This window comes from Manihot esculenta, chromosome 7 (assembly GCF_001659605.2).
Source record: "Manihot esculenta cultivar AM560-2 chromosome 7, M.esculenta_v8, whole genome shotgun sequence".
In the NCBI taxonomy this organism is placed as follows: Eukaryota; Viridiplantae; Streptophyta; class Magnoliopsida; order Malpighiales; family Euphorbiaceae; genus Manihot; species Manihot esculenta.
The window spans coordinates 32,867,420-32,894,393 of NC_035167.2; the positions used below are offsets into that span (position 1 = coordinate 32,867,420).

A 26,974-nucleotide genomic window follows, 5' to 3' on the forward strand; every position below is an offset into this window, starting at 1 on the left:
TTTCAACAATAATGTCAAACCGACTTTAAGAATTTTGACGAAAGTATAGTGTCGGAAACATTTAGACTTGACACAGAATTTCCAAGATGAGCATGCATTATTCTCACTATATTTTACTAGGTGTACTTTTACCATTAGTTTAAGAGTGAAAATTGTAAAATTTTAAGAGATTAAAATATAATGTAATTTTAAATTATTAAGTATTTAAAGATAAATATTTTAAAATCAAAATAAAACTAAATATAAAGTTAGTTAAGCATAAAGGGTTAGAGTTGCAGTAATTTATCCTACATTCATTCTCATGTTTTATGAGCTAGGCCAAAGTTGCAGCTTCATGCAAATTAAATTCATTCAACGGTAGAATTGTTATTTTCTGAATCTAAAGTTCTGAAATTTCAAATTTAAATAAGACTTACTGATATGGTTTTGTTTATGATTCCTCACAAATCTTAGTGCCTATTTAGTATTGAGTTTGAAAATTGAAAAATACATTTTAGAAAAATATCATTTTAGATATTATTAAAAAAAAATATTTTAAAAAATAAATTTATTATGTTAGTATTTTTATAATTAAATTATATCAAAAATAATTTTAAATTATTTTTTAATATTTTTTAAATAATATCTTTAAAAAACAACAGTTCAAACAGTAACGTCAAATAGGCCATTAGAAAGTTAAATTTAATTGCTGAACAGCATGGTATTTCCCAAAAGACAGCTCAAAGCATACTTACTATTGCAGTTCAAAAAGAAGAGTTTTAAGCATATTCTTAAATACTCAAAAGGTGGTACTTTGAGTTTGAGGCTTGGATCTTTGGCTATGCACCATTGAAGGGTACAAGAAGAAGCTTCAACTTTAAAATACTAATCCTCTTTACAGTGTTCTACAGATGTATCAGTTCTTATTGAACCAGAATTTTTTTTCTGTTTCACAACAGTTAACAGACGTTGTGCCTGTGGTTTACCATAAACATTATGTAAATAGCCTTCAATAGGATAACTTGGTATACTCGTAAAATAATCCTCCGTGCAAATCCTAAAACATCCCTTTTTTTTTTTGGGAACATGCCCTAAATGCTGGCATTAATTTTAAAATAAACTTGACTAAGCAACTTCCGAGGAATAATCAAAAGATCAGGAAGGCTTTAATCTGGCATTAGTGCCTCCCTTAGTGAGCAACAAGCGAGCACCCCTGACAAGTTCTTCCTTAACCATGAACAAAACAGCAGCTGCAAGAACACTTTGTGCTATTTTTGTGCTCATACCTTTGTAAAAGCCGTAGAACCCTTCATACCGAATCATTTTGAGGATAGCATCCAGAGTTCCTAAGTTGAATGAATGAAGAAATTCAAATAATAATAATAATAATAATATCCTATAGATAATAAGTTAAAAGTAATTTTAAAAATGTGGAAAATAGAATTTATTTGTCAGCCATTCATAGCATGTGCTTCCTTTATTCATGTGCAAGAGCTAAATCTCTGGTTAAAAATGATTGTGATATAGCAATTTTTTTATCCTATCCATCAGAGAGGATGCAGTGACCAGATTCATAATGGCCAAGAATACATGTTTTTATTGCACGTTTTGTTGTTTTAGCAAATTTCTAACTTGCGAAAGTTATGCTACAGGTAATGCCAACCAGGAACTTTGTACTTCCATTCATATTATTAAAATATTTCAAACCTTCATAGTGGTGCCTTTTGTCACCAGTTTTCAGCTGCTTTGCTTGAAGCCTCGACTGCCAAGGTAAAAAAAGAGTTGATCAGTGACCTAAAACAGTAACATAGCAATATTAAAGCAGATCTATGGAATTATCTTCCACGCATCAATCTAAGTCTTAAGACTTTCACGACTAATTGAGGACATTCTTTTAGCTAAAAATTTCATTTTAGCATCGCTTCAGAGTTCCTATTTATTTTTCCTACATATCTCCATCTACCAACTGAATCTTAGCCAGTGCAGCTATGATGATTTAATCATATGTCCTTCATCCTGCTATTTCTAAGCATAAAACTTTGGTGCATATTTTTCCTAACATTTCCATTGGATAGCAACCTGATGCTCTTAAGAGATTTCCAAAGATATTTTTAGCCCCCATTTTATTCATCTACGCCAAGATTTATTTTAGGAGAGGAGTGGGCAGTGTTGAGAGTTTGCGACCCAAGCAAAGATTTTTTGGTGTTCAATGACCCAATACCATTCTTTTTTACTCTTACTCCAAGATTACTTTTGCAAATAAAGACTGCATTGCTGTAAAAGTATTTCATGTACCTTTACAACAAGAAGAGGATATGTTACAACAGTAGCTCCAAGCTTTGCCAAAGCTCCAAGAAGAAATATCTGGCAGAATATGGCAATGTAGTTATCAAAATAACCGAAAAAGATTTTATGGTGCTGTGTAATATTTGGAAAAGGAGCTTCAAGAATAGAAAACTGATAGAAAGTTGGGAGCTGAAGACTTCTTGGGGAATAAAAGAAAAAGCACACCTCCCAAGCAGTAACCCCATTGCTGCCCTTCTTATTCAAGGACCTTTGTTTCTTGAGCTTCTTCAACATGGTTTCATAGAGCATAAATTGTATAGAAGGATTGCTTACCTATCAAGCAAATTGCAGGACAATAAGAGATAATCCTTGGAAGATCTAAGAGTCAATTATCACATACCATGATCAACGTTGGGAGTACACCTTTCCAGAAGCCCCAAACTCCAGCTTCGCCATAGACCTCTTGAATCTGTATAAATTTTTTCTCCATTTAAAACCATAAAGGGCAAGCTCTAGCACTATGAGTCATACAAACAAGGTAATGCAAGCGTAAACCACAGAAAAACTGTTTTTACAGCAAATCTATGTGGCAAAATTATCAAAGTTCAGTAAATTTCCAAAACAAAAACATTCACCAAGAAGGTTCTATAAATTAATGGCTCCAATACATAATGTAGTTATACAAAAATATCACATATCAAGGAATACAACCAATTCCGCTTTTATTTCTTCATTCACCCCAAACTGATTACATTTCTTTTAATACTTGAGAGGCAATCAATAACCTTGTTAATGTTCAGCAATCGCTACTGAATATCTACAATAACAAATTTGGCTCTAAATTTCAAGAATAGGTGTTTAATTTCATTGTATGATGTTCAATATCAGCTTCTATATTTGGATCACCTTCTCTTCAAAAATCAATCAGTAAAGTTCTCATAAATTGACAAGATCCACTTCAATATCCATTTATTATAGCCCTCAAGAATCATGGTCTGCACTGCTTGCGCAAAACATTTACCATACACAATAAAAATATTCTTGGTTATTATACATATAACCTGTTCTCTATACACCTAGCAAAAAAAGTTTAAAGCTACGTTTTACTAAAAAATTTTCACACAAAAATAAGCTATAGTGCCTTTGGAAGAAAATTTTCTGAGTCTTATGCAGCTATATCATGAGATAATTACATAAGAACCATAAAAGTGCACATTGGACTGAACCTACCGCATGGTTAGTTCCATATGGAGAAGGCTCAATGGCATCTAGAATAGTTTTGTCTGTAGCAACCAACAATGAGTGACTTGGCTGGGATTTCTTTGACACTTTTCTATGAGTCTGTGAGATAAAAGTAGTCGAAAACATGAAATTAAGAAAAGCAGTAATGCCTAATCTCACCTGGAGAGATTAGGACATATGTATATAAAAATGTAATTAAATATTTATATACATGGAAACAAAAAGCACAGCTAGTGAATAGCTTAACAGTTGCATAGGTTACACTAAGATGAAGATATGCAAATGGTTTTCTGTCACTTTCATGTTTTGGAACATTAAAAAAATTAAAAGAAAAAACCTAAATTAGCTGGTTAAGCAATGTTATTAAGAAATTTGAGATGTCAAACTAGATTTTACCTGCATCCTTGTCACAACTACCCAAATGGGGTTTGTCAACAGCACATTTACACAGCTGGACAAAGAAAGCATCAAATGTACTTTAAGTGTTAAATCACAAGAATCATAAAGGACAAAGGAAGTAAAAATAAAAAGAAATAAAAACTGAAAAAAAAAAGATGATAGAATAACGTTAAGTTAATTTGACTTGAAAATCTATAAATGCCATCACTACAGGGAGGGAAACTATTTTTTCTTCCATATACATGTCCCAGTTAGGACCAGTGGAATCAACTAAACTGATAAAAATATAAGGGACATGTGAATCTCTCTATCTCTCTCTAATACATATATAGTTTCTAAAAGTTCCCAATTCATTCTTGAGTTCTTTTATTTTTTTTTTAAATCTCACTCATTATGCTCTAGACAATAGCATAATATTTCCAGAAGATTTTTGAAATGCTGATAACTAGAGGCTGAGATAATTTAGATAGAGAGCAATTAAATAAAGAGAGATATATCTATCCAATGCAGCAAGAGTAAATAATTCAAATATATTATTTTACATTATTGTAAAAGTTTTTGTTTTACCAAATCACAAAACAGCCCTAAAAAAACTTCAATTGCTAGCACATTGATGCTTGGGATCCAGATAAACTTGAATAAATAGTACTTAAGGAAAAAGTATGTTCAGGGTAGCATAGCCTTTAAAGTCGCTGCAATTCAGGCGAACCCAAAACCCAGTGCTTGCTAACTATAATTTGTTTAGAAGGAAGGTCACCAGATAGCTTGGTTACGTGATCAGATTTGGAAAGTGTTTTCAAGAGCATCTATTGGACATATTTTGCACCAAGCATTCAAGAAGAAACTATTAGGCAAATTATCTGAGGATTACATGACACAAAGGGATGACAGTTCTGTGGTCCTCTAGCATATTAACTGTGCGCAAATATAATGGACATTCTTTAAAAATATGAAAGTAGTAAGTTACCCCGACAAGGCAGCTACAACAAGTGATGAGAACATTCCAACTGTTCCATCACCAAATCCTTTTATCTTACGTTCAAGTGCAATAGCTTCAGCTTTGTCCCTGAATATTTGATAGAAATAATAGTAAACACCCTGTATCATAAGAAACTGTCAAGCCTACAAGAAATCACAATATAAATAAGTGAAGCAAATTACACCATATAAATATCTAAGACCTCTTCAGGATTATGCAATTCATTATGGGAAAATTACTATTAGGTCTCTAAGTTTTAAGATATTTATTAGTTCATCCTGTTTCAAAATCACTCAATTCGAACGTCTTTATTTATAAAATCAAATTCTTTAGTCCTTCTGTCAAAAAAACACGGTAGTCAACTTGTTTTAACCTTTGTCAAAGGGACGAAATAGTATAAATATTTAAAATTACAAAACTAAATAATGCATATAATTAACAGTAGAGGGACGAAACAGTATATTCAAGTGTTTTTTTTAACAAAAGGACTAAGAGAAATTAATGAATTTCCTAAAAACTACCATCCATTATTTAGCAAGCAGAAGGAAGTTATCTAGGAGAGCAAATACCAAGGATGCTAAACAACATACACATCACTGAACTAGCAGAAACCTTGACTATCCCAATAGTATGACAATGACTCCCAGGGTAAAGAATCTAATTTGACCTTCTCAAGTAAGTTCTAGCTCAAAAGATTGGTAAATTACTACAGCTTAAGATTTTCATTTAAACAGAAAACCTGATAGTGGAGTCCAAAAACATACAAGAAACCTAAAAGGTGGTTTCTTCTAATTCTTTTTTACTCTCATCATTAGAAACCTTACAGAGTAAAACACAGTTATAAAACAAAGGGAAGTAGATGATATATCATTGAACTGAATTCCCAGTTTTCACCATGCTCAGGAACACAAATACCAATTTCACTTAAAATTCACAATACATGCACTATCTATCTATAATCAAACTATGCCCTTTGCTCTATGATATGCAAATATTATTGAAGCAAGCCAAACAATCTTTCCGTAATCGGCAACCAAACAAAACTTTTACCATCTTCGCTTCCCTTCCCCCCCTCCCCCCCCCCCCAAAAAAAAAAAAAAAGAAAAATTGAGATTGCAATTATCATAAGCATTAAGCAGCACTTAAAATCAGGTCACCTGAGATGCAGCTGTTCCTACAAGAGATGGCATTAGTCCCCCATACAACCGTTCCCATCCTTCGTGCTTTACAACCTAACACATAATCCAGAAAAAAAAAAATTAATAAAAAAAAATACTTCTCAGAATTCGAAAATGTTAAAAAGAAAATAAAATAGAAAACCTGACACATTTGCTCTATTGTACTAAGCTTCCTCTTCTCCTTCTTCGGATCACGCTCCGTTTGCTGCCTAGTATTTACCTGTAAGGTCAAGTCAACGTTTAACCAAAAAAAGAAAAAGTTCCGGAAGAAGAATAGAGAGATCATGTAGCATCCTACAGTTTGAAGAGGATAAGTGATGAGCTGAGCGATGATCCCGCCGCCAGCTCCGGCGAGTCCATTGATCAAAGCGTCTGACATGTAAAATTTTACTTCGAAAATCTGCTATCCGAGGTCTAGTTTTCCACGAAAAGTATCAAGGATCAGCGAGAGAGAGATCTAATAGCAAAACATCTGTGGGGCTGGCGGAGCAGAATAATTTGAAATGGCGACGACTGATGAAGGGGACTCAATTTCAGAAGAATCCGTCACATCCCATGTCGTCTTCCATCTCAGCGTTTAGTTGTTCAGTTGAAGGAAGCTGAAAGCTCTGCGACTATATATTTACTATTTTGTCCTCACTATATACAATTTGTTCCCCCGATTTGTCCTCTTGACTTCACGCTATCCACTTTTTCCAACTCCCAAGAACCGAAGACCAATTCTTTATTCGATACTCCTTTTATTATCTTTTTGTCCTTTAAAATTTCAGATTAGCTCTTAAATCATATATCACAGAGTTAAATACCAGAGTTTTAGGGTTTAAACTTCATGAAAAATGAGCTTCAAGTATCAAATTCAAATGTTAGTTGAAGTTATAGTTAAGGAAAACGAAAGGTCTCGCCGTCCAGCCATGGACCTCTCTAATTGTTAGCTTTAGTTTTATCTTTTGTTTTTTAGTTTCCTTTTAGTTTAGCCTTTTGGATCATGAATCCACTAATATTGCATGTAAACCTGTGGTTACCATTGGCCTACCTGTGGGTAGTGGTGCTAACGATTCTCGGTGATTTTATAATCATAAATTTGATTTTTTTTAATTTTAAAACTATTTGATTGATATAGTGTTATGCACTTCATATTTTAATCTATACAAAAATATATTTTTATTTTAGAATAAGTACCTCTCTAGTTATATAACATGCAATTGTGTTTAACCGCCAAACTATAAGAGTGACAATTATAAAAATTTTAATTATTATCTTTTTGTTGTGTTATGTAGAAAAAACTTAAGATATTTGAGGGTCTTTTGTGCTAAGATTGCAGTATTGGTAATTCCTCTTGATCAGAGAGGGATGACTGGAAATTTTTTTTTTTTTAATTATGTTGTTTGAGCATTTAAAGTTTTTTAAAGAACAAATCATACTAAGAAATAAGGAAATTCGATCCCGCATCACAAAAATGAAAAAAAATGTGCCTTGACCAATGTAACTACTGCAGACTAGGCAAATGGCTGGGAATTAGGATTTGTTGTATTTATAACTTTGTGATAAAAAAAAATTAGGGAAAGGAAAAAGAAAAATCTAAACCAACAGTAATAAACAAATTGTATATAATTTTTACAATGAAAAACAAAAAACTTTTAACTATGATGACTGAAGTGCACCACTACAAGGGACAGGATTATAATTCTAGCTTCTATCTTCAAGCTTTTTGAACTCTAAAAACCTAAAAAAAAATTATTTAGAGATATTTATTATTTGGTGTTTGTAGTTTAAAAAAATTTATTACTCTCAATTTTAAAAAATATATTAAAATATCTATAAATTATTTAAAAAGTTTTAATTAATTATTTTATTTATTTAAATATTTAATTATATAGTCTATATAATATGATGAAATTCATGTATTTAATTTTTTTTAATATTTAACTGTTAAAATTATCAAAGAGATTAATTATTAAAATTTTTAAAATTTTAATATATTTTTTAAAATTAAAAAATTAATTAGTGAGTTGTAATGTCTTATAAAAATTAAATAGTAATTTTTAAATATTTATGATAATATGAGCTACAAATCCAAAAACCCACAAAATTAAAATTGAACTTAAAAAGTCAAAGAGAAATAATTATCAAGTTCAAAGCTTTTACAAAATTTACATCTTAGTTTCAATTTTTCAAAATTAAATATAGCACATACTTTGTTATAAAAAAAATCTGCTTTTAGTATTTAATTTTTCATTTTTTAATAAAAAATTATTTTTAATTTGTTTAAATGGTTATATATATATATAAAAAATTAATTTTAAAGAGAAAATATATTAAATTATGGAGAGATAAAGAATTCTTTCCTTTCCTTGGAAATCATGAGCCATCCTTTTTTCTGAATTTTGTATTGGTCGAAAATAATTTACAACCTTCTGACGTACTGAAATATTTGCTCAATACTCAAATTGTTGGGATCTACTTTGCTGACTATAGGAGTGTACCTTGTCCACTGTTAGAAGTGAAAGAAATAGTAGCATTTTTATCGGTAAAAACCTTAGTAGCAGCTCGTAAAGTGTCGGCCATTTTGAGATATAAAAGAGAGATTTATTTTTAAGAGAGAATGGATAGGAGATCGATTTTAATCCAAATGAATAGAGAGGATTCAATGGATTCCCAGCAACCGAACCAAATGATGCTGCTGAGAGTAAATTGATAATGTGGTCAGAATAAAATTATATTGTGATTGGCTAAACTTGCAAGAAAGAGAATATGAGGCGGTGGGTGTCCACAACAACTATTCCGACGTTTAAGTTAGTAAGAGGAAGAGGAGGACGAATATAATATTTAGAATTCAATAGTTGTGGTTTGAGAAAATAACGTATTTTTATATTTTTTATTTTTTCCATTTTATACTGTAAGAAAATGAAAATAAATATAGTATTTTTTGATAATTTAATGATGATGTGGTCGGTTTTCTGACAAAAGATATTGCTAGCAGATAGGTCGGTGATTTAGAGATTATAGATATAATACAGATATGCTAGACTGTATTTGATAACGCTAATTTTATATCGAAATTCGATCTATCCATAAAACAACGAGTCTTCAGGTGAGATCATACTACTCTTTTAATAAATTTCTATACGTGGACCTATTCTATATAGTGTTCTCTCATTGTCTATTTAGACGAATCAATATAGTATCAAATAAATATAGATTATTGAATAAAATAAGAAGTTATATCTAAATATAAAAAATGCATTCATTTATATTAATAAGCTTTTAAAATAACTGCAATTTTAATTTAGTTCATTATTTAAAATACAATATTTTTTTTCTTTAATATATATAACAAATGTTTATTAAAATATGCTACTACTCATTTTGTAAAGTATTCTTCCATATAAAGATCAATATCTTCATATTTTATTTTTTAACCAAATATATTTTATTTTCTTAATTATTAAATAAATAACATTTTAAAATAATTTATATCGATTATATATATATATATATATATATAGTTTCATCTATTAAATAAGTTAGAATGGTTATTAATATTAATAATTTTGACTAAAATTAATAAAATTATTTTAAAAAATAAGATAAATTTAAAAAAATGTTTAGAATTTTATTGACCTAAAAAATATTATATATGTTTTATATTTATTTTTACTTCGTATCGGATTTAGATAATATAAAATCAATTTATTTTTATTAAAATATCAATTAAATAATTTATCAATATGATTGTTATCATTATCCGTACGTAGTGTGGTACTTGACTAGTTTTTATATAAATCCAGCAAGGATTTTTTATTTTATTTTAAATGCTCGTCATTCTAAAACTTTTTTCTTTCAGGGAAAAAAAAGCCAAAAATGACTGCTTTGCCAATTGTTCAATTTTATCGATTTCAACACCATCAGCAGAAATTAGGTAGAACTGTTATACCACCTAAATTAATAAAATTAAAATAAATGATTAAAATTTATAAGTGAATTAATGAGTTTTACAAATATCATAATTAATTATAAATTTTATTTTTTTATAAAAAATAATTATTTTTATATAAATATCTCATTTTAATTTATTTATTGTATAAGTATTATATTATATGATACAATTATTTCATCCTATTAGCAGATGTTTAAAAAAAATTATATCACGCGTAGAGGAATCAAAAAATATCACCAGCAGAGGGTAAAATAGTCATTCCAAGCTTCTCCTTACTCCTTTACGCTACCCCCGAAAGGAGCGAAGCTCGGCATTCAGTCACCCAAAGTACTCGATTCTCTCGCTCTCACCTTTATCCGAAGCACCCATAACCTACCCGGAACACGTTAGCACGATGGCCTCTGGTCGTCCGACACCGCCAAAGGCTCTCGATCTCGAGCTCACCTTAGTCTCCGCCAAGCACCTCAAGAACGTCAACTGGAAAAACGGCGATCTCAAGGCCTATGCTGTCTTCTGGGTCGATCCCGACCGGAGGCTCGCTACCAAGTCAGATGACTCCGGTTCTACCCGACCCGTTTGGAACGAGCGCTTCACGCTACCTCTTCTTCTCCCTCCACAGGAGTCGCATCTCACCCTCGAGATCTTCCACTCCAAGCCCAGCGATACTCCCAAACCCCTCGTCGGCACCCTCCGCGTACCGTTGAAGGACCTGCCCGACCCGGATGACACGACCCGGCTTCGAACTTTTGAGCTGTCCCGCCCCTCTGGTCGTCCTCAGGGTAAGATCAGGATAAAGCTTGGTCTCCGTGAACGGCCTATGCCGCCTCCGGTTCTTGATTACCACCATCTAGCACCCCCACAAAATTACTATTACAACACTGCACATATGCCGCCTCCTCCCGCGCCGCGTGATTACAGGTACGGCCCGACAATGCCACCGCCCCCATCCCTGTCACCTCCACCTCCGCCTCCTCAGTACTCATCCTATCACGATGGTTACCCTCCTTATTATCCCGGGTATTACTCCTCAGTACCGGCCCCAGCCCCAGCCCAGCCAAGGCCTTTCTTTGATCGGATGGGCAGTTACGGTGGGCCCTCGGCACCGGTTGATTATTCATCGTACGATCAGAGACAGAAAGGAGGAGGAAAAATGGGGTTTGGTACGGGAGTGGCAGTGGGAGCGGTTGCTGGGGCTCTAGGTGGGCTGGCATTGGAAGAAGGGTTGAAATACGAAGAGGAGAAGATTGCAGAGAGGGTTGAAAATGAGCTTGCTGGGCGAGATGATTATAGTGATTATCGAGTTGATTATTGACTGATAAATCATGGGTTTGCTGAAAGCTTTTAAGTGGTAAACTATGTTAATTTGTTGTGATTTCTAAGGTATATATGTATATATAATCTCTGGGAATTTGGGTGGAATTGGTATCTGATCATCTAAGTTCAAAGGAAATAAATTATGGTTTTAACTCCTTCTTCTTTTGCACTAACTTGATTATGGTGATTTAAAATCACGTGAATGCCCAATTCCTAGAATGGAACATTTGTCTTGATTGCCTGAAAATGCAACTCCTTGAGATTTGTTCTTATGCTTTTCCCTATATGCTCAATATGTATATGCTCTTGAAGGGGCTATTTATTAGTGAACATGCAAGTGATGATCATGTATTTTTTGAGGCATATCTAGTCCTGAGTTTGCATGCATAAGCTGTGGTACTAAGGGGTGTTTGGCTTAACTTAGGAAATTTTTAGCTTATAAATATCAGGTGTTTACAAGTTAATTTGAGCTTGTAAGCACATTTTCAATTAATAACCATGGAAACAGCTCTCTGAAAATGGGAATGGCCCACAACCATACTCAGTGTTAATGCGTATGATCATTACCTCGTTGATTGGGGAAGAGTTCTTTGAGAGAGCATTATGAATTGGTCCAGTTTCTTATGGTTCTGCAACATCTGACGCCCATCTTTCATTCTTTATCGCCGAATGCAACTTGGTTATTGTTTCTCAGCTGTCCGCGGTTGGCTGTCGAGCCTTAAACAATCTAATGATAAAACATGGCTTTATCGAAGTTCCAGTTTTCTTTTTTAATCACAGAAGTCCCAATTTATTATTCATTCACGGCTTTGATGGGTTCCTATACGGCGAAGAGAAGAGTAAAAATTTTCAAGTTGGCATTTAGTGGACGAGAACAAAAAAAATTAAAAACCAAATAAATGAAATATATGGTAAATATATGATTTCCTGGCTGTTGAACAGAATTTGAAAACTCAAAGCTCTATTATCTGAATTTGATAAAGAGATGTCCATTCAAAATTTTAATACCATATTTGCATTGAAGCTACACTATCTTTTTCACGATAGAAGGTATATTTTTTCATGATAGCTCATGTGCAATCTGAGTCGCCCCAGTTCCCTCTCGAATTTCTGATGTACCAAAATGCAAGAGTATTTTTTATCAACTTACATTTTACAACAAGTTTATGAATAACGCATTGGCAAAGCTGCTACATCTTCAGTCTTCTGCAGAGCTTATGTGAATTAATCTTCTTCATTATCATCAGGTTGGACTGCCTGTTCAAACTCAGCATCCATAATAACTCCATCCATGATATGCACAACAATCTCGCCTCTCCTAACATCTACTCTTTCTGATCGAATTCTATTAACAACCAGCATTCCATCGACATCCTTTGAAATGTATAATGTAAACCCAGATAACGAATCATAGATAACCTCTTTACTAGACGATACCAGTTCTGAAGAGAGTTTTCGAGGAATAGCCGAGAAACCCAATATACGAGAAACCACTGCATATGTATCGTTCCTCTTCTCTGCTAGCAAACTATCATTCACCCTTAGTCTCAAATCCCGCTCGAAAGATCTCTCTGAAGGGATAAAGACTGTAAAAGCAAGTTCTTCTGGCAACATTTCAATCATTATCTCGCCAAAGTTTCCTATCCCTTCATCCTTGGAAACCTTCCTGCTATTAACAGTCTTGTAAGGCTTCATCACTTTATTATTTCCTAGTGATGCCTCAGGAACAGGAAGTCTAAGAAATGAAATCATGATTATCATCAGGCAACAAATAGAAACCACAACACACACAAAAGCAATTGGGTTTTTTGAATAGTGGCCTCTCTTCATTTTCTTCAACAACAAGGTCACTTGCAATTTAGTCATTGATCCTATTTCTCAGAATCTCAGTATAACATTTTTCTCTCAGCAAACAAAGAAAGAAATAGTATTGAGACTGGCTATCGTTAACCATTCACGAAGAAAAATCCTCATGCCATAACCAAAGTAAAATACCTTTTCAAAGATTATCAAACAGTTTCATTAGCATTCGATATGGCAACCCGAAAGACAAAGGCAGCAAGTAGCAAGTATATGTTGCATAAACTCAGAATTTGATCCTCTTGTAATCAGATAACTTGTGTGCCAACAATAAATAGACATCTATTATATGTTTTAGCTTCTACAAGTCACAAACTGTTGAGAGGATTCTTTTGTTTTTTCCTTTTAAAGGTCCAAGTTCAACAATTCCTTGCCAATCTGACACCAAATTTAACAACCTGAAAATCAAGAACAATACCCATTAAAGCATGACCATCAAAAACTCAGCAAATCATACCAAGCTACAAGTTTCAGGATTAGCAAGACAAATTTAGGGTTCATCTATAATCATCAACATCTTCACTAAAACTGAGCCTTTTCAGTTTTAGCCATTTTTTTGCCATCAATTAATTATATTAACTTTCATATGAGCTTGAATTCTCTTGCTGGCTATGACAAAATCTATACTCTTAAAATAAAATATAAAACATGAATCAGAGGAATGGAATTCTCAGAGGGGTTTCGATCACAAATCATTATTTGTGAAACTGATATAAAAATAAGGAGAGATTTTAAGAACAATTCAATTCAACAATACCCCACTAATCTATGGGGCTGGGTAGCGAAAATTTACCTGCAAAGAAATAACAGGGAGCTTGAAAAGGGAAGAACTCAGAACCGTAGAAATCCAATTTCCCAACTTGTCAAATTGGCCTGGTTTGCTTACAATTTGAAACTAATCATCTTTTAATTAGAAATAATAGTGGGAAAAGTTTAAAGCTTTGAATTAGGGTTAGGGTTCCAATGCAATGAAACAGATCTGGAAATATTTTAATGGCATTGCAGATTTACAAAGTAACCTAAATGATGGGCCTAGGTGACTTGTTCAACAACTAAAAAAGTCCAGAACTTTAAGGCTGAGATGCTGTTTGAAAACTGGCTGAACCAGTTTCAATGTAAGAAGAGGACCAACAAAAGCCCAAACAAGCTTCATGCCCATATTTCCCTTAACATTAAAACTAGAAATTCTTAGCTATACCAAAATATTTGTAAACCCTACTTCTGTTTATTTGTAAACCCTACTTCTGTTTTTGTTTTTCCCCAAGAAAATAACTAATATTTAAAATTATTTTTGAATGTAAATTACTTTTTAATAAAATAATTTATTTTATATTGATTGATTATATTTCAAAAAGGTATTAATATATTTATATATAGTTGTGTTGATAAAATTCTCAAAATATAAAAATTAAGTTTTTCTTTTGAAAAAATTATTTCTTAAAAAAATAATTTATTTTTTTAATTATAAAATATTTTTTATTAATTAATTTTTCTAAATATTTCAAATTTCAAAAAATATTTCCTTGAATAAGAAAAATATTTTTGGTAAAATAAATAGTCTCAATTGTTAAATTGAATCATAATTTCAACTAAATGATATTAATAAATTCTCTACTAATATGCTCTGATAGCAGAGATTAAGTTATACCGTTAGAAAATTGAAGGGATAAAATTATTTTTAATAAGAAGGTGAAGTATTTAATTGGTTGGATATATATATATATATATATATAGATATATGACGTGGTTGGAAATAGAATGTACTTGCGACTGGTTAATCTATAAAAAAAAGAATGTGAGGTGGTTGGCGTCTATGATCAGCCACTTCGATGTTCAAGTCAAATCGATAGAATGATTGAATATAATGAATTGTCTAGAATACAAAATAAGTGTATAAAAATATGTAACTTAATTTCTATACACTTTAACTTTTATATTGTAAAAAATGGAATTGGTTATCAAAATTTTTGAAAATCCTACTGATACTATGTAATATATAAGAGATCTCGTGATTATAGATATAATAGAGATTTATTAAATTGTATCCGCTAATAATAACTATCTGTAAAATTCTGTCATACTTGAACGAGTTTTAGTGAAGGACCAAGCGCAATAGTATTTGAGCTTTTCATTCTATGGATGGATCAGTTTATCATATTTTTGCCACATGACTTTATTTGATAGCGACGGCTCATGACTTATTTTAATCAATTATTATATCGTATCAATATAAATAAGAATTACTCATAAAACCATAGTAATTCTCTTCCCTTTTGTAAATGATTTACTTATTCTCTAACGTTAGAAAAATCTATGAGTTTCCATAATATAAAATATTAAAAATTTAAAAATTTTTAATTTTAAATGTATAAAGGACATGAAAATTAGAGTAGATGGTAGAGTTAGAATTAAAAAAAAAAAAAAGAGGTTGTTTTATAATGGAAGATTCATAGATTTAGGATTATTTGTGATTAAATTTGTCACACCATCCTATGTAACCTATTGGCTATTGCCCTCTTCATTTGCTTGAATGGTCCTTCACCCTAGCTAGAGCTTAGCTCTATTGATGTGAAAAAAAAAAGGTGATTGGCTAGGGTTTAAAATTTTAAAAACCTATGCCTATTAAGAATGAAAGTTGAATCGGACACTTTTGAATCCACACATCTATCTTATCGTCTAAATTATATATTATCGTCTGAATTAAATAGAAATAGGTAAGAAAGAATTTAATATTTTTTTAATTGAGAATTAAAAATTTAAAGAGTAGAATCTGAGACATTTTAAATTTATTTGGATGCATTCACCATCAGATTAAATCTATAAATGCAGACAGAATTCAATATTAAATTTAATAATTTTAAAAATAATTAAATAATAGAAAAATAATAATAGAGAATATATTAGAAAATACAATATTAAATTTATCGTTTTAACTATATTAACTATATTTTTTAGGGGTTGTATGATTAGGAGTAAGTTAACAAAATAACTTCTAAGTTTCCAAGAATTTAAAATAATCATTATTAATAACTTAATTTTAATATAGAGAAGATTGATGTTCTTATGGGTCCATGCAATTTCCACTTCTCGTGTTTTGCTATTGTTGAGTGTGACCATTTGCAGTCTCCAACTTTCCCCTTTTTCCACCATTGCTATCACTATTCTTAATTTATTGATTCATCCAATCTTTGTATTTCAAATTTATTTTAAAATTTCTTAATATTAATTAAATTATATTTTTTCATTTAGGTTTAAACTCAAGAATTTATAATATTAAAAATAATTTTAATATCAATGAATTAAAATATCATTCGTAATATAATATATATTTATATTATGAAATTAGAGGGCATGAGTCTCTTCTCTCGAAATTTTGAATTTTCAGAGTTACGTCTATATATTTACTATCAGACTAAATCTGTGAATGCATATTAATTAATTAAAATAACTATATGTTTAATGGATAATAAAAGAGATTGTAAGTATTTGTAGCCATTTATTTTTAAAATTTATACAATTAGGCATTAATTATAATTAAATTCATATTTTAGTACTATTAATCTCCATTATGGGAATTATTTCTTTAATTGGCATATTGAAATTAGGACAATTCCATAATTATCAACATGATTATTTATCAATAATCTAAGCAAATCAGCATTTTGTGACAATACCCCACATGTCATTTGAAAGGACAAGAAGTTGTACATCCTTAATAATCAACATATATAATTTTTCCCACAAAAAAAAAATATAATTTTGAATAATTACAACATTAATTTATTCAAAAGGGGTGGAGCTAATTAATCAACTTTTGCAAGAGGGCCATACCCATTTGGACATATATCTAAATTTGTCTTTATGCTTGTGCTCCACAACCAAATAATTTGTTCCTTCTTGAAAGTAATTTACAATATAATATCTTAAATTTGATAAAATTTATCATTTATTCTTTTTTTAATATTAAACAATTTTTATTTTTCCTTGTATAAAAGATAAAAAAAATCTTGTTTCCCATAAGTTGTACTTTTATTAGAAGGACAGAGGAGTTATTTTGTTATTGAAAATATAGGAATTTGCTAAATTGGATTGAAACATTGATATCTAAATGTCTTATCCTATATTTCCTCTTCTCTAGGATTTACTAGATGTGTGATGTTTGAAAATTACAATGTTAGATAGACATTTCTCTATCCACTAGCATGGATGGGAGATGATGGACCATCATTTTACCTCTTTCAATGTATCCAACATTTGAAATCATTTCTTTAATTTCTTTTTTGCTTTTTGACTAAATTTTATTTTATATTTTTCAAATGAAACCTTTGTCCACTATAAAAAAAAATAATCATAAAAAAGGAATAAATTGAAATGCTTTTTTTTTTAATTCAAAATTTTAGTCAAATCCAACAACATCATTATTAGATAGAACACTTGCACATATTAAATGTTGACACAGTAAACATTAGCTATAAAACATCAAATTAATTATTTAAAAATATAATTTTTTTTAAGTAAAAAAAATATTTATTTTAATAATTAAAATTATAATTTATTTATTTATTCTCGTTCCATATATTTTAAAGATGCACTAGACGTGCCTTAGATAAATTTGCATCTTAAAAGAGACAAAGTTGATAAAGAACTAAGTAGTTAATGCTTTCCAAAATACATGGAATCCTAGCTACTATATCACTTTGCTATGCACGTTCCTTAGAAAAATATTAGCCATAGTTACTTACAAATGATGATGTCTAATATTATTTATTTTATTGATTAAAATATATTTTTTATATTTTTATTAATTATTAATTATTAATTATTATATATTTTAATTAATAAAATAAAGAGTATTGAACACTCGTTTATTCAAATGATATTTCTCTAAGTGTTTAAATTGTTTTCGATTACTTATATTGATCTTCAAATTAATGTATATCAAATCATTAATTTTCCTTAAATCATTTTTAAAAAAATTATAACACTAATATCTATTTTTATTCGATTCGAATTACAGTTTAAAACTTTTCAAACAAGTCACAATTCGATACATGAACATACCCAAATATAAAACCACACGAATAACAAATATAAGTATATTAGGCTTTAATCTTATCAGCACTTTTGATTTTATTCTGAATTTTCTGTTATGAAAAGAAGCAAATAGGGAGATTATAGATATTTCATTCACCCAGAAAAAATCAACTTGGGAATATATGATGGTTCCACTGAAATGATCACGGGGATATATGGTTGTAGCTAGTGAGGTTTCTGTTCCCCTATTCCTTTGGTGGATATATGTAGCCATTTTTGCTTAGTGGAAAACATCATCTGAGAGATATGGGGAGTGGAAATCTATGGTTCTTATTACATTCTTTCTTGCAATCAAAATTTTAAAAGAAGAGTAGTGAGGACACTGACATTCTCAATATTCCAGAAAAAAAAAATATAGATTTAATAAAATATTAAATCAAAATATATCATTTTTCTTTTGTTATTTCCATTTTCTCTTCAAATTTAGACTCGCTTTCCATCATCTTCATTAATTTCTCCGAGAATACTTAACAGAAGTTCTTTCAAACCCTTTTAAGAATAAGTGAAAACCAAAATGCAGAAGAAGAACTAATTAAGCTCTGTAACTAATTCTGTTTGATCATCGTCATCTACAAATTGTATAATATATATATATAGAGAGAGAGAGAGAGAGAGAAAGAGAGAAAGAGAGAGAGAGAGAGAGTTGGAGAAGCCATTATTGAAGCTGTGTAGTGGGCGTCACTGTCAGATCTTGGAGGATAAAAATTATGAATGAATATGGTCGACTTAACGAATCCTGTACTAGCAAAAATCAAAATCTTTTCTCATCAGATTGACAAGTTGAGAACATTTATAGCAGCATCGATCAAATCTCTGGATTCTGAAGAACTTGCCCATTCTTAGTGGTCCCTAGCTTCTTCCACATCCATATCTCTGATTCTCTTAACCTAAATTTGCCTGCCTTTTAAGAGCTGACACTACTTGTATGGTTGAGCAGCAATGGAGCACTCGTGTACTCTTCCTGCCCATGGATATCATCACCAACTCATGACTTCTCAAGAGTTACAAAAAATAATAACAATTTTAAATTATTATTAAATTGTGGCCTTAAGAGTATTAAGACAGTAATTTTATATCTGTTAATAGAATAATAGTGAATTTTATATTTTTAATTCATGTAATTCTGATAGATTAAGGACGAATATTTGTATAAATTTAATTCTGATAGATTAACGATAAATATTTATATAAACTTAATTTTGATTTATACATGAATTTATCGTGTAAATTTATTGAGATTAATGATTTTTATGCGAACCCATTACATATATCTTGGGTATCTTTCAACTTTTTAGGGGTAGGGGGTCACGTATTGCTAGAGATTTGGTGAAGGATTTTGCAATTTGTTTGGACATGATGATGGTGTTGTTTATTTTGTAAGTATATGGTGTAGGATTTTCATTACCCATTGCATGAAATTTGTAGGCAAGTGAAAACTATGGACAAGATATATGCTATACCCCAGCATAGCAGGCAGCAGCCCATAAGATTTTGCTGCATTATTGCACTTGTCTACACTATCATTTCATGTTGTGGCAGACTTTGTTGTTTAAATCTGGAAAATTCTTGCACATTGATTAAAATTTAAAATATTAAACTTATATATAAACTCTGTTATGTTTTGGATAAGATATTATAATTTTAAATGATAAGTGAATTTTAAATTAGATAGATGTAAATATAAAATTTTTATATTTTTTTTGTTATTTATGAATAAGTTACTGATGTTATATCAAACTCGTCCAAAGTAGATAGTAAATTGTCATCAGAAGACAGGATCATGTAGCAAAGATATGATAAATCTATACATGGTTCCATCTTTAGAAAAGAAAATCGGGGCGCTTCATGTCAACTTTAAGATAGGTCGGCCTCAAATCGGATAGATTCACCTTCTCAACTTCAAGATGAGTCTCCATAAGAAAGTTACCGTGAAACAGTTACAATCCAGCAGATCCTCTTTATGCCTGCGATCATGGGATTCTCAATCAATTAGACAGTGAAGATTTCTTACTAACGAGTCGACCACATCATTGTTGGATTATCAAAAAATGCTATATTTATCTCTATTTTCTCGCAGTATAAAAAGAGAACGATCATAGAGGCAAATGTACACTATTCTCTCACACAACTACTCTTTGAGTTTCAAATATTATACTCACTCTTCTTTTCAACTTACTGACTTGATTGTCGGATTAGCTGCTGTAGGTGCCAACCACTTCACATTCTCTGTCTTGCAGGTGGACCAATTACAGTACAACTCCATTGTACTAATCATACCACAACTTCGTTCTAACCACGTCATCAATTTATTTTCAGCAACATCATTTGATTTTGGAAGCTCATCAGGACTGTAAAAATATATGTACGCCTATCAGGACTATAAAAGGCTAGGAAGTCCGTCAAGTCTATAAAAATTCAAGGAGCTCGCAAAGGTTAGAGAATTCCTGGAAGCTCGTTAGGGCTGATCGGGAAAAGAAAATATTTGGAAGTACGCTAGGGCTGAAAAATGTCTAGAAATTTGATAAGGCTGGAAAAGACCAAATGGCTCATAAGAGCTAGAAGATGTCTGGATGATTCCCAAGGCTAGAGAGAGTTCGGAAACTCATCAAGGTATTACTATATCGCTCGGATCAATTTTTGCCAGATGACCTAGATCATGAAGACAACTATCACCCTGAAATCTAAAGAATCGAAGACCAGTCAGAGGACCTCTGATGCTACATGAGACTCACCTAAAGTAGGTAGCGAGCTGTCACCATAAGACAACATCATGTGGTAAGAATCTGATAAATCTATACGCGGTCCCACCGTAAAAAAGAACACCCGAACACTTTAAGTCAGTTTTAGGATAGGTCGGCCTTAAGTCGGATAGACTCGCCCTCTCAACTTTAGGGCGAGTCTCCATAAGGAAGTTACTGTTAAACAGTTACAATCCAGCAGATCCCTTTTACGCCTACGATTACGAGATTTTCGACTAATTAGCCCGTGAAGATTTCCTACTAACAAGTCGGCTACATCATTGCCGGATTATTAGAAAATATTATATTTATCTCCATTTTCTGCAATATAAAAGGGGAAAATCACAGAGTTAAAAGGTACGCTATTTTCTTACACAACTACTCTTTGAATTTTAAGCATTATACTCACCATGCTCTTCAATTACTGATTTGAATGTTAGAGTGAATGTCGGAGGCACCAATCGTCTCATGTTTTCTATATTGCAGATAGACCAATCACAGTACAGCTTCGCTTCAGTCATGTCATCAATTTATTTTCAGCAACATCAAATACTATTTTTAGTTAGAGTTTTGTTCCACTAACTAATGGCATATAACATAAATATGGGTCAAATATGTATTTCTACCCTTGAAAATATGGGGTCAAATAGGAATTTCTACCCTTGAATTTTATTTAAAAATAAAAATCTTGTGACGTCATGAACTTTGAAAATGCCCTATGACACATATCAATTATTCACAAGTATAATTATAGATGAAATTGTAATTTTAGTGCGAGATAACATGAACAACAAATTAATGCTTTGACATATATCCTCAAAATTCAAACAATATCACTAGTAATTAATAGCCTAATAATAATAACTATGCACAAAATATAAATTTTAAAATTAAAATTTAAACTATATTATATTTTTTACATTTTAAAAAAATTTGAATTTAAATTTTAATGCGAAGTAACATGGAAAACAAATGTTCTGACATATATTTACAAAATTTAAATTGCTCCATTAGTAATTAATAGTATAATAATATTAACTATGGATAATATATAAATTTTGAAATTGGAATTTACACTATATTTTTTACAATAAAAAGTAAAATGAGAAAAGAAAAAGAAAACGATGAGGAAAATATAAGAAAAAAAAGTAAGAAATAGATAAAAGAGAAAGATAAATGAGTTAAAAGTATTGGTATTAAAAATATAAAAAATAAAAGAGCGATTTATTATAAAATACCAACAAAATGTATTGCTAGTTAGAAAAATATAAAAAATACTCAAAAATTTCATTCATGATTCAATTTATATTTAAACGTGATTTTTATATTGGTATTTTATAACAGTATTTAAAATTTTTTCACTCAGTTGTTAATAATATAATACTATAAAATATAAATTTAATATAAATTAAATCATAATTTTCTTTAAAAAAATATGAAGTAACATTTTATTGTATTTTTTTAAAAATATAGATAAGACTGGATATTTTTATTTTTATTTTTTCTCATTCTCTTCCATGGGCATTGAAAAGATCATTTGGGAGGCCAAGAACACTACGGCAGCCGCAACTTGATTGATTTTTTTCTCCATATTTTTACAAGAATTTATATATTGTCTAGACTAAGGAGGAGGAGTATTCGATTAAAACTGAAAAAATTAATCGAATCGAATCGATTTAAAAATTTAATTCGATTTTTTATACATTTCGGTTTGTTTTGATTTTTAATTTTAGAAATTTCGATTATTTTGATTTAGTTCGGTTTTAATAAAAAAATTGAAAAAATCCAACCGAACTGATTAGTGATAATAATATGTTTTTTCAATAATATAGAGAAATTAAATTATATTAATATTAAAATATTTTAATTAAATTTTAAAATATTAAAAATAAAGTGTAAAAAATAAAAAAAAATTATTAAAAATTGAAATCGATCAAACCAAATCGAACTGAATCAGACCAATTCGGTTTGATTCGGTTTCTGATCAAAATCGATTCGGTTCAGTTTTCATAAACACTAAAATTTCAGTTTTCAGTTTATTTAGTTCGGTTCAATTTTAAACTGAACCGACTGAATGCTCACCCCTAGTAGTATAGACAGGACTTAAATTTTCTATAAATTTAAAATTTATACATTCTATTATTTTTCTATATTTTTCTTTTTTATTAGATGATATAATAGTATTTATATATTTCTTATTAAAATTCAGTTTATTTGTGAAAAATAATTTATATTTAAAAATATTTTAGATATAAAACACTTTTACAAAAATTGTTTGTATAAAAACTATATTTTTTATAAAATGACTTATTTTATAAAAGTGTTAATAAAATTTTTAAAATATAAAAAATATAATAAAATTATTTTTCTTAAAATAATTTAATTTTCCATTTAATCAGAAGAATATTTTCTTATAATACAGAATTAAGAGTATTTCTACAAACATAAAATCTATTAGCTCCTCGATTTTATGGAAACAATAATTAACTTTATTTTTTATAATAAATAAATAAATTTTCATCAAATACTGATCTAATTTTATTTTGATAGGAAATTACTCAATTAAAAATTTTAAAATTTATAAAAAGTATAAAATTTATTTTTTTTTCTGGAGGAGAAATAACTTACTTGTTCTAACTTAATTAAAATTTCTTAAAAATAATATAGTAACATCTTTTAATCATTACTGGCTAAAAATAATCAATTAATCTCAAAACTTTAGTATAATAATAATAAACATTAAATAATAAAAAAATATAAAATTTAACGTAGTTCAGTCGTAATCCTATTTTTCAATACTTAGAATTTATTACTTTTGGGACAGACATTCACCCATGGAAGCTGTGTGTAAACTATTCAAATAGCGGCTGTAAATGTGATCAAGGAAGGTTACTGATCTCTTCTACCTAAAAAAATTTTAAAGCTTTATGAATCTGTTGATTCTGTAGAGTCGTTGTCGTAGTCCATTTCTTTGTTTGTCGTTTTGGGATGTAGCAGCTAAAAGTTAGGTTCACGACGGTTTTAGTAGGTAGCTAGCTGTTGATAACCAGTGACAAGAAACGGCTCTGTCCATATTATCATTAATTTGTTTATTGAGGCCACAGCGACTTCTTCTTCTTTGTTTAAAAAAAAAAAAAAAAAAAATCTTCTCCTATGAATAAAAACAAAGAATATTGCCTAATTTTATTCCTTAATTGGAATCATAAATATTTAATTTCATCCAAAATGAACCCACCTCACCATCTTTTAATTTTTTTTTTTTCAATTGGTCTTCCAAACTGCCATCATCTCTCATTCTTAATTCTTTTATTTATTCCTGGTTTTCATTTGAAGAATTACTGGCACTTAACTAGAATGAGCATATTGAACTATTACACCATGAGTGGTTAAAACACTCGATTTAAACGTGCACATAACAATGTAAATGTCAAAAAAAATGTCTGCGTGCACACACCCAACAAGAAACGTACAACGCCAGGTATACATAAATTTCCATTTTCAGAATGTAAACATCAAATCCTAATTTCCACACGTTTAGATTGCTTCGAGAAACAACCAAAAATATATAAAAAATTGGCACATATGAAATTTTCTTCACTTAAAAATTAACTTAGCCTCAGTTGTTTTCTAACCCTAAAATGCCCTTTTACAAAATACAAAAATCAAGGTCGCTTTCAAACTTGGCAATTATTAATTAACACTTCATATTGCTTGTTTGACAAAAAATTTCTAACAAGGGACAACGCCACCACACTAAATGCTTAATTTGCTGTTTGATAAGGTTTTTTTTCACTCTTTTTCTCTTGATGGTGATATCCGTTAACCTTTTATTTTATTTAAAAGACAATAATTCAAATTTGGATTATCCAACCGAATAAAGTTAAATTTCAAAGAAGTGAGCATTAATTTGTTAAAATTTTTTAATTTAAATTTTATTTATTTTAAATTCGAATATTAATAATTTTAAAATTAATTTATTTAATAAATGAGTTGAGGTAAACTGAGTTTTTATTGATATTATAAATAATTTAATTTATTTATTAATAAATTTTAATTTAAAATTAAATAATTTTAATAAAATAAATATATATATAAATTAACTTATTAATTTATAAAAAAATAGTTCTTAAATATTAAAAATTTAAATATCTATAAATTTTAAAAATAATTAAACTAGTTAAACTTTAGAAAACTCATTTAATTTATAAAAAATTAAACAGGATTTAAATTTTGAGTTTAACTCGTTAATTACGAATCTATTTATAAATTTAAAAATGAGTTAAATATTATAAAATTTAAATTTATAAATAAATTTAAAAATTAAATTTTAATCAATAATTAATGGTTGTGAACCCAGATAGTAATGTTCAAAGAACGTTAATGGGAATCCATGCAATGTTGTTGAAATTTAATTAAGGTACATGAACAAAAACACTTTAGCCCTACTAACCACATAGATAAACAGTTCATTGTGATGTCAAACCCTTGACTTTTGTTGTCTAGAAAAATAACAGATATTATTTATTTTTATTATTATTTTTTATGATTGTTGGGAATAATTAAATTGACCCATAAACGACACATAAGCAGTAGGTACCATGAATGGACTAAATTTTTTGTTTTTTGGTAAAAGATTCATTGCTACTTATCTTTTTTTTCTTTTTTTTAAATACCTATTTTATCATGCAACGATCCAAAGTAACTTTAGGTTTGCTTAATTTATGGTTTTTAATTTAATTGGGTGCACCAAAAACATATAAAAATATTTTTTAAAAGGATTTTAAATTAATTTTTAAATAAATTAAATATGATGTTTTGGTAAAAAAGAAAATTATAATAATTATATAAGATTAGATGAAGAGAAAAATATTTTTTTTATTCGTTAATGAAGTTTAATTATCTTTTTACTATAGTGTCACATGTTTCTGTCATTCAGATCTGTACGTATATATAGACGTGTCAGAATTCTTTTTACACTAGACGACCATTTAATTCAGAATTGTAAAATGACCGAATCTACTCTCATTTCTCTGATCACATCACTATACTGGACTTTTTTTGAAATGGCCCGTGTATAAGATCTATCCGGTCTAGAATACGCAATCTAGACTGATTTACTTCAGGAAGGATTTGGTGGGTTTTGAATCTATTTTTCTCATTAACATCTGATCTTATTCTGAATGTATAAGGTTGGATGATTATTAAAATATAACCTAAATTTATATCGATATTAAATTTTTTATAAATATTTTATAATTTAATTTAAAATATAAAAGATTTTACATCGATTAATTTTTATGAATTAAACCCAACACTACTGGTCGCTCATTTGAGTTCCATAATTACTTGGACATCGTAAAGACCTTAAATTAAATTACTAATTAATAATTCATGTAAATTTTTAATGATTTTTAGGACCCAATCAGTTGCTTCCTACCTAGTTGTTCTTGAACTGTCACACACGTGGCAGAGGTCAACCGTAGGTAACTTCCATTGGATCTTATGATTTTTTTAGCTTAACTCACAATATAATTTCTCAAATTTAATAAAACTTACAATCTAATACTGAAATTTTTAATAACAAAAAAAATTAGTATTTAAATTTTTATTTTTAATAAAATAATTCTTATATTAAATTTAATAGAATGGTCACAAATTCAGAATAATTATACACACAGTTGATATATACATTACTTAAATCATCATAAAATAATCATACTGGAGTTGAGAATCAAGTCAAACAATTAAAAACGAAGGGAACCAAAGCAAGTGTTGTACTAAAAATAAATGAAAAAACAGAATAATACATAGAAAAATCAGAAGTGGCGGTTGCAAGGAGATTCTGTAATAAACCGACCTTGGAGAAAAAGATAATCGATGTACTAATAATCTAGAGTAGCAAAAGACAGTTCAGGATTAGCTAAATTAATTAAACAAGTTTAGATTCTAATTAAGCCGACCTTTCTCG

The 26,974-nt window shown here is 29.6% G+C and overlaps 3 protein-coding genes across 4 annotated transcripts; 1 reads left to right on the forward strand and 2 right to left on the reverse strand.

Moving 5' to 3' along the window:
* Positions 1 to 830: 830 nt before the first annotated feature.
* On the reverse strand, positions 831 to 6,684 carry LOC110618406 (peroxisomal nicotinamide adenine dinucleotide carrier). 2 transcript variants are annotated; one of them, XM_021761531.2, is made up of 11 exons: positions 6,362 to 6,677; positions 6,206 to 6,283; positions 6,043 to 6,117; positions 4,874 to 5,004; positions 3,904 to 3,958; positions 3,496 to 3,606; positions 2,666 to 2,734; positions 2,491 to 2,598; positions 2,275 to 2,343; positions 1,687 to 1,741; positions 831 to 1,325 (listed from the first exon to the last, which is right to left on the reverse strand). In XM_021761531.2, the coding sequence occupies exons 1-11, from the start codon at positions 6,440 to 6,442 to the stop codon at positions 1,135 to 1,137; spliced, it is 1,023 nt and encodes a 340-aa protein (XP_021617223.1). In that variant the 5' UTR covers positions 6,443 to 6,677; the 3' UTR covers positions 831 to 1,134. The 2 variants fall into 2 exon arrangements, with proteins under 2 accessions (XP_021617223.1, XP_021617222.1); XM_021761530.2 differs by having other exon boundaries at positions 2,275 to 2,598; positions 6,362 to 6,684.
* Positions 6,685 to 10,285: 3,601 nt separating this feature from the next.
* LOC110619227 (formin-like protein 5) lies at positions 10,286 to 11,469 on the forward strand. Its single transcript, XM_021762526.2, has one exon. The coding sequence runs from the start codon at positions 10,395 to 10,397 to the stop codon at positions 11,310 to 11,312; it is 918 nt and encodes a 305-aa protein (XP_021618218.1). The 5' UTR covers positions 10,286 to 10,394; the 3' UTR covers positions 11,313 to 11,469.
* A 754-nt stretch (positions 11,470 to 12,223) lies between these two features.
* On the reverse strand, positions 12,224 to 14,159 carry LOC110619228. The gene is made up of 2 exons (XM_021762527.2): positions 13,968 to 14,159; positions 12,224 to 13,572 (listed from the first exon to the last, which is right to left on the reverse strand). The coding sequence occupies exon 2, from the start codon at positions 13,178 to 13,180 to the stop codon at positions 12,539 to 12,541; it is 642 nt and encodes a 213-aa protein (XP_021618219.1). The 5' UTR covers positions 13,181 to 13,572; positions 13,968 to 14,159; the 3' UTR covers positions 12,224 to 12,538.
* Positions 14,160 to 26,974: the final 12,815 nt, after the last annotated feature.

Bases quoted from the DNA above. Each gene is read 5' to 3' on its own strand.
- LOC110618406 (XM_021761530.2), bottom strand. From the start codon at position 6,442: ATGTCAGACGCTTTGATCAATGGACTCGCCGGAGCTGGCGGCGGGATC. The intron at 3,607-3,903 runs GTAAAATCTAGT...TTTATCTCACAG, and splicing joins TAGTTGTGACAAGGATGCAG to ACTCATAGAAAAGTGTCAAA. The intron at 1,742-2,274 runs GTACATGAAATA...TTACCTTGGCAG, and splicing joins ATCCTCTTCTTGTTGTAAAG to TCGAGGCTTCAAGCAAAGCA.
- LOC110619227 (XM_021762526.2), top strand. From the start codon at position 10,395: ATGGCCTCTGGTCGTCCGACACCGCCAAAGGCTCTCGATCTCGAGCTC.
- LOC110619228 (XM_021762527.2), bottom strand. From the start codon at position 13,180: ATGACTAAATTGCAAGTGACCTTGTTGTTGAAGAAAATGAAGAGAGGC.